We start from the raw sequence: 7,387 nt of genomic DNA, 5'->3' as shown, positions 1-7,387 counted from the left end.
TTCTTCTTTTACCAGGAAGTTTTCCACCTGACTGATGTGGACAAAACTGGAACGCTGTCACTGAGCGAGCTGAGGAATGCATTCATAGCTTCAGGTACATTTTAGCTTGAATACAACTAAAAGAAATCCACTCAAAAACATTTAAATTTCATCTGATAAGCACTAACAGAGGTGCAGAAGTGCACCAACAAAGGCCTTTTGGAGATCGATCTTTTCTTAAATGAGCTGTGAAACTGGAAAATCTCTCTGCAAGATGTGAACATACAAGACTCGGGTACATTTCCGTCCAAACTGGAAGCAAAAATTCAAACATTAATCCTGAAATTCCCAACCTGCACCTGTGGGTGACAGAAACAAAATGGACACATGAAGTTTACCAGCAGCAAGATTTGGACACTGATAACTAAATGTAGGAGGAAAAAGTAAACATGGCTTCAATATTGGTGTGAAAAAAGTGAAAATGAGCATGCATGCTGTAAATCACATCATCGCCATTAAAAAAGTTAAAAAAATAAAAGTATTTTTGTAAACTTGAAAAACTTTTACACGTAAATGAGTGGGGCAAACACTGCAGGAAAGGTTTGTCCTGCAAAATAGCCATTTAAATGTGAACGAGGTTGTAGATTATTAACACGATTTGCCTTATGGCTGCTGTAAGCAATTACAAAGATACATGTAAACAATGTTTGATGAAGATATTTGATCTTTTGATGCATGCTCAATTATCCAGAGAGAAAAATCTAAAAAAGTCATCAGGTCCTCTGGACGGATTCTTCTTCTTGAAATGTTTCGCAGGAGTTTCAGAGAAACTGAGACGTGTATTTTCTAACCATGACGCTTTCAAAGCTCAAAATACATTACGGCAAAGACTGGTCCATCCCAAAGATCCAGTCCCCCGACACAAACAAAGTAAAAGAGATAAAAGGGATGAAGATGTTCACTTCCTTGATAGAGAGGAACGTTGGTTTGATAGAAGAGTGAAGGAGGCCATCTTTGTGAAGAGAAACAATCCATCATTAAACATGGGTGGAGGCCTTTGTGTCTCCCTCTTACAATGCTGCTATTGCTAGTGTAGCGTCCATACCACGTGGCTAAAGAGTTAACCAATAGGTTAGATTGAAGTGTAGTACATTGGTCGGGGCCCTGGGAATGTTACTTTAAAGATAGCTGTACTAACAGCTTTCATGAGATACAACTTCCTGTTTATTTTTTATTTAATGGTGATGCCTCCACTAAGCAGGGAATTATGACTTTACACTTTGTTTAACCCACTAAGAATTGAATTTGCTTCACATATAAAATAAAACAGAACAATGTTTTAAGTGAAAAAAACCAAAGCAAAACAGGTAAGTCTTTTCAAACATAAATCTCGACCCCAAAATAAGCAGGCCTGAATCGATGCTTGGGTGCGTGGGAGCTAAAAACAAACAGCTCGTTCGTTCACCGAGTAAATAAAATAAAAAGCATGTGCATTGGTTTAATTATATACTCACAAATCCTTCAAAGTTTGAGACTGGATCGGGAGATGCGGAGATGCGGAGATCCCTTTAATATGGCACTGAGTCAAGTAAGTAGGCAGGTGATGTCACACCAACACCGAAGTCCTTCCCGGCAGCAACCTCAATGTTGGGAACCCAACAGCTGAATGGTGAAACTTCTAACTCGTCCAGCAGGTCCAAAGATTAGCTCGTGGTCCACTGTACACATTACCAGCTCTCAGTCCTTAGTAAAACACACTGGCTTCTCATATGGAGCCATTAAAAGCTTAACCAGCCACTAATGTTAGGATTTACATTTCGGTATACAATGCTGCTACATCGCGCTAGCATGCTTAAAGGCTAATTGCACTTAGCATGGTTTTCATCAACACACTGCGTCATTCTGAAACAGAATAAAACATATAGACAAATGTATTTACCTTTCATATGCTTCTTAAAGTCAGTTACAGTTGACAACTCTGCATTAACCGTTGTAATGGACAGCATACTCTATTATTGCCCCACGTCTGTCGCTGTGCACTCTGCCTTGTCTGGTTTTCACAGTGACCCACGTTTCATGCAGCGTACCATTAATCCCACCCACTCCCATCTGATTGGGCAAAATAAAATGCTTAATCCAATACAAAACAAAACTGAGAAAGACTGACAGCACAACACAAAGAGTAGGTTGTAAATCCGCCATGTGGCACCATTCCTCAAACAAACTTTTATGTGACCTTCAAGGAACATACAGTAGTAAAAATGACAACTGCCTGTTTTAGTTTGCTTAAACTAGATTTTCTTGACCAAATATGAACTGTTTTTAAAATTATACATTTTTTTAAATGACAAAAAAATAGATTTTATCTTTCATATTTATTCCAATTTTATCACTTAGACATTGTTTTTTAAACTTAAATGATACTACTATGAACTTAGTTTAATACTTTATTTTGTACTACATATATAGCACAGTGCAAACTAGGCTACACTAGTATCACTCAGCCCCTTGTGAAGAGCAAGTGGCCATCAGGGCACTAACAATCAGTTGTTAGGCTGATGATCTTCTATCACAGGGGTGTCAAACCCACTTACAAAAGGGGGCCAAAATTAAAACTTTTTTCAAACTAAGGGCCAGTTTCAGAATCTACATGAACTCAAGTTAGATACCCAACATCTTTTCTTGGTTGCAGGTTCCTCAAGAGTTTGTTTGGTCTCATTTTACATTTTCTTTTGCATTTTTTACATCGCAATTAAAGATTACTGAAAAAAAAAAGTGATAAAAGTATTTTACATTTAAAATAACATCTTGGGGGCCAGATAAGATGTTATGGAGGGCCACATTTGGCCCCCGGGCCTTGAGTTTGACACATAAACTCTATCATGTGAACAAATAGTTTTGGCTGTCACCAGCAAACTGGTTGATCCACTATGAGAAGGTGCTATTTATAAGAATGAGTTTGTTGCAGCTCCTCAGACTGACAAACTCTTTTGGATAAAAGATGAAACGTTTCAATTAGAAAAATCCATCCAGAGGACCCGACTCAAGTATTTAGATATTTGATCCTCCTTTGTCTGTCAGGAGACGATCATGTCCAATCAACTGATGTCCAAACAAACTAAAATCTTTTTAAACCTCAGGTTGTGGAAGTTAAGATTAATCTAGGTTTAAACATTTCAACAGTTAAACTGAGGTTATTGAAGGCCTTAAATTAATGTACCACATGAATGCGTTCACAAATTTCTGAAATGTAAAAAAAAAAAGAAATTCTTTTAATTTGTGTTTTCTCAGAATTAAAAGTCAGCGATGAGATGCTGAACCTCATGGCTCTGCGTTACGGTGCCTCCTCAGGTCACATGACCCTGGAGAGCTTCATCAGCCTCATCCTCCGTCTGGACTGCATGCTGAGTGAGTGCAGACCCCAACTGGGTCTGATTAAAGGACCCCCCCATCTTTAGATGAAGGTTCAGTCTCAAAACTTCACATCATCTGCTCTGTGTCCACAGAAATCTTCAGACAGCTGTGTGATGGAAAGGCCATGAAGCTCGTGGAGTCTGAGGTGATTAAAGCTTCTTATTGTTTATTTTTAGTACGCTTTTCCTCCTTTTTACTTATTTTAGTGCATTTGCACAAATTCCAACTCAAGAAGGAATATTTAAATAATTACACTTGGAAAATTAATGAATGATAATGTAGATTCATTAACAAATAATCTTTCACAATTTGTACATTTCAGATGAACATACCACACTTTCTTTTTAGAATTATTTGCTCATTATGAATTTAAATTATTTTATTTTTATCATATATAGCATTTAACATTTCAGTACCGATTGTCTAATTTTGACTTGAATGTCATTTTAAAGTTAGATTTAGACAACATAAAAATGTAATTATAATATTTGAGTTGCATTCTTTAATTTAAAGCTTTTTTGTTTGTTTATTTCTAGTGGTTGTGCATTTCGATGTACACGTGAACCAGCAGGAAGACGAGCCATGAGGAGAAGATAAAAAAAATAAATCTAAAGTTTTTGCACAAACACATGTAAACAGAATAAATATTGTCGTACCTTTTGCCTTATTTTTGGTATTTTTTTCTCAGTCTTGTTGACTATTTTTATCTTTATTAATGAACTTATTTTAATAAATGCATTCTTAAATACAGTCATTTATCATTTTTACCACATTCACATATTTGATGGTGAATATGTGGGGGAAAAAAATCGAACACGCACAAGAATTTGATGTGCAATAGTGAATATTTATTGATTCTTTGAATATTTATTGATTCGGTGAACATTTAATGATCCAGAGAAAAGAAAAACAGATTAAGATTATGCATAATATACTAGGAAGTAAATTCAAAAGGTTTTTTTTTTTTAATATGCACTTCGATGTTTAACATATTCAATTAAATAATAACATAACTTTTAAGATGAATACACTTTAAACAGTTTAATTTATACTGAAACCTGAAAATAATTTAGTTAACAGCAAAGTTAAAAGTTTTAGTTTATTATTTTATATATATATTTATCAATAAAGTATCAGTTTAAGTTAATTGTCAATAAATAAATAAAAAAACACAACATTCTAATGAAACAAGTTTTTTTTATTAGTTATAAATTAAGTTACATAATTTTACAACTTGTTAAAATAATGAAGCAAAAATTGATTAAATGGACCAAAAACAAGCAAAAAAACAAAAGTCAACATGTCAGAATTAAAGCATAAACCATTAAATTGTCAGATTTTGACTGAGCTGCTCAAGACACTGGTTTGGTTTAGGTTGACAGATGTAGAACCTTTTGCTCATTAACTTTTCATAAATGTGTAACACTTAAAAGTCCCCCTTTTGGAAACCCAAAATTTTCAGCCCAAATATTAATACATTCCAATCACTTGGGCCTGTATTTTCTTTTCATGTCATTACATAATGGACTGTCAGGGGGGAGGGAGGACATCTTTACTGGATCAAGAAACCATTGTTACAGTGGGAACGTCTTCCGACTGGCTTTTCCTTCCTTTTGGTGCAGAAAATGCCAAAGATAACCTTTTAAACCTAACTTTTTAATTTATGGATGTACAGCTTAACTCCACCCTTAACCCAGCTTTTATTTGTCAGATGTACAAAGTACAAAGCCTTTAAATAAAAGCCTTGAAGACAGGTCCTTTCAGGATTCAGGTGGCATTCAACGCAGGAACCAAGGTCCAAGTCCTCCCTTTTTCAAAGCTGGGACACTGAAGAATCTTTGTTTCAGGATGACCAGTCACTTGGTTCTCAACTCCCTCGTGGCAATGCTCGCTGATCCTTCCAGCAACAACACCAAAATGTTGTGGAATTTTCTATTGAGACTTATTAATAAAAGATGAGAAAGCAATATCCAGCTTATTTGTATTTTGTTGTTCCTTGCAAGGAGAAAAAGAGACACACATATTCACATTCAGGTAAGCAGCTCTCGCAGCCCAACTTCTTTAGGCTGCTTCCTTTAATACACTGAATTGATTATACACAGTGCCTTACAGTGAACAGTTCAAAAGTCAAGCAGTTAGGTATTAACAAACTTTGAGCAATAACAGGAAAACAGCGGCAACATAAATCATTAAATATTTCATAACACACCCTACTAAGAGCAGTCATCAGGTTTGCAGGTACTCTATACAGTATATAGAAATGTGCGACTACAAGCTGTTTGTCTTACACCTGCTGGTCCAACCAGACACTGTTCAGCTGCACAACTTTATTCTTCAGAGTCAGACAGGTAGGACCTTCCCTTGAAAACTTTAACACCATGATGTTTGCTAATTTTATGCTCCCTGCATTTTATATTTGACAACTTTAGTGTTTTTTTTTAATTTTTTTTTTTAGAAACAGTATATTTTATGATTTTAAAATTATATAGTGAGGGTGCACGATGGCACAGTTGAAGTTGCAGCTTCATCTTAAATACTTTTGCAAACTAATTTTTCCAAACCTGTTTTTGGCTTTGTGAGAACCTTCAGAGGATTAATAAATTGTTCACCAGGGGAATATTGAGCCTGACATTCCTGCTTGGATTTCATTCTGCCTGGACTATTGCAATTCATTACAGATTCACAGTAAATTATTAAGAATTTAACATATGCTGTTTTAAAATTCTTGCAGTCAGACCTGAAAACTGCAGCGATGCCTCCTCCGGGTGTGTGTCAAAGCATCATGGACGCCCGACAAAAACAGGATGGTTATGGGACCCTCACCAACCCGGAGCGGTTCCTCAAACAGGACTACAAGCATCTGAAAGAGTACTGCATGATCAGAAATGTTAAATTCATCGATGAATCGTTTCCCCCGGACAGGAAGTCCATTGGTCCGGAGATCCTGAACCCCACAGACCTGGACCAAGTGGAGTGGCTGAGACCAGAAGTGAGCAAACGTCACATTTAATAATAATCTTTAATCAGCTGGCCATATTTTTGGATCCACATTTCTTTTTGTGTGATTGAGATTTAAACAATATGAAGGAGACTTTTGTCACACACTATTGTTTTCCTGGTTTTTATTTTTCAATACAGTTTTTGCAGTTTTACTAAATGAGCATACTTTGTGCTATTTTAGCCATTCAACCTATTAGCTCATTCAGGAGATGGGTGACTTTGTGAACTTTATGCTTTTAAAAACATTTAACTTCATTTACAAAAAGATTTCCCACAGAAATATATTGAAATTTCTTCAATTCATTCAAAACCATTGTTCTATTTTCAATCTGCTTCAGCATACTGGCTGCTTGTTATTACTTTTAGCTACCATTTTGCTACATTTAACTTTTAGCTAGCCTTTTGCTACTTTTGGCTTATAACTAGCTTTTTGCTGCTTTTAGCGTTTTATGACTTTTAGCTAGACTTTTACTACTTTAGCAACTTTCAGGATAGCCTGCAGAATTCAGCTGATACACAAAATAAACAACATTTCTATAGATTATAGTTCATTTTAATGTTGTAGAGTAACAATTTTCCGTGTCTTTTCTTTACATATTTTTTCTTTTTGTATTTTAATTTATTTCTTAACTGCTGCAAATTTCCTGACAGAGGGAGAAATAAAAATATTTTTTGCATTTTTTCAGAAAATGTCTCCTAATCCAGCCTTTGTTCTTGATGGCGTCTCCAGATTTGACTTCAGTCAAGGATTTCTTGGTAAAATAATATTTCTGGTGTTGATATTTTCAACAGATTGTGCTTAATTTACCTTTTTAAAAAAAAAAAAAAAAATTTTTAAACTTAATTTACAGGAAATTGCTGGTTTCTTGCTTCTATTGGAGCGCTGACATTCCAACGTACCATCTTGCAACAAGTTGTTCCTCTTGAGCAGACGTTTGATAGGAAACATTACTGCGGACTGTTTCATTTCAGGGTAATCATTAACTACACGCCT

General features: G+C 35.5%; 1 protein-coding gene across 1 annotated transcript in view; it reads left to right on the top strand.

Moving 5' to 3' along the window:
• The window catches only part of zgc:136872 (uncharacterized protein LOC678524 homolog), a 26,903-nt gene extending 22,937 nt beyond the window's left edge, over positions 1-3,966 (top strand). The window contains exons 18-21 of the mRNA XM_037695479.1: positions 16-94; positions 3,271-3,387; positions 3,486-3,538; positions 3,930-3,966. Of these exons, the coding sequence (XP_037551407.1) occupies positions 16-94; positions 3,271-3,387; positions 3,486-3,538; positions 3,930-3,956 (276 nt within the window). The 3' untranslated portion in view covers positions 3,957-3,966. The remainder of the gene's footprint in view (positions 1-15; positions 95-3,270; positions 3,388-3,485; positions 3,539-3,929) is intronic.
• Positions 3,967-7,387: the final 3,421 nt, after the last annotated feature.

Source organism: Nematolebias whitei, chromosome 21, assembly GCF_014905685.2.
Source record: "Nematolebias whitei isolate Nwh7 chromosome 21, NemWhi1, whole genome shotgun sequence".
In the NCBI taxonomy this organism is placed as follows: Eukaryota; Metazoa; Chordata; class Actinopteri; order Cyprinodontiformes; family Rivulidae; genus Nematolebias; species Nematolebias whitei.
Note: the sequence above shows the minus strand (reverse complement) of the source record. Positions and strands in the feature narration are given on the sequence as shown.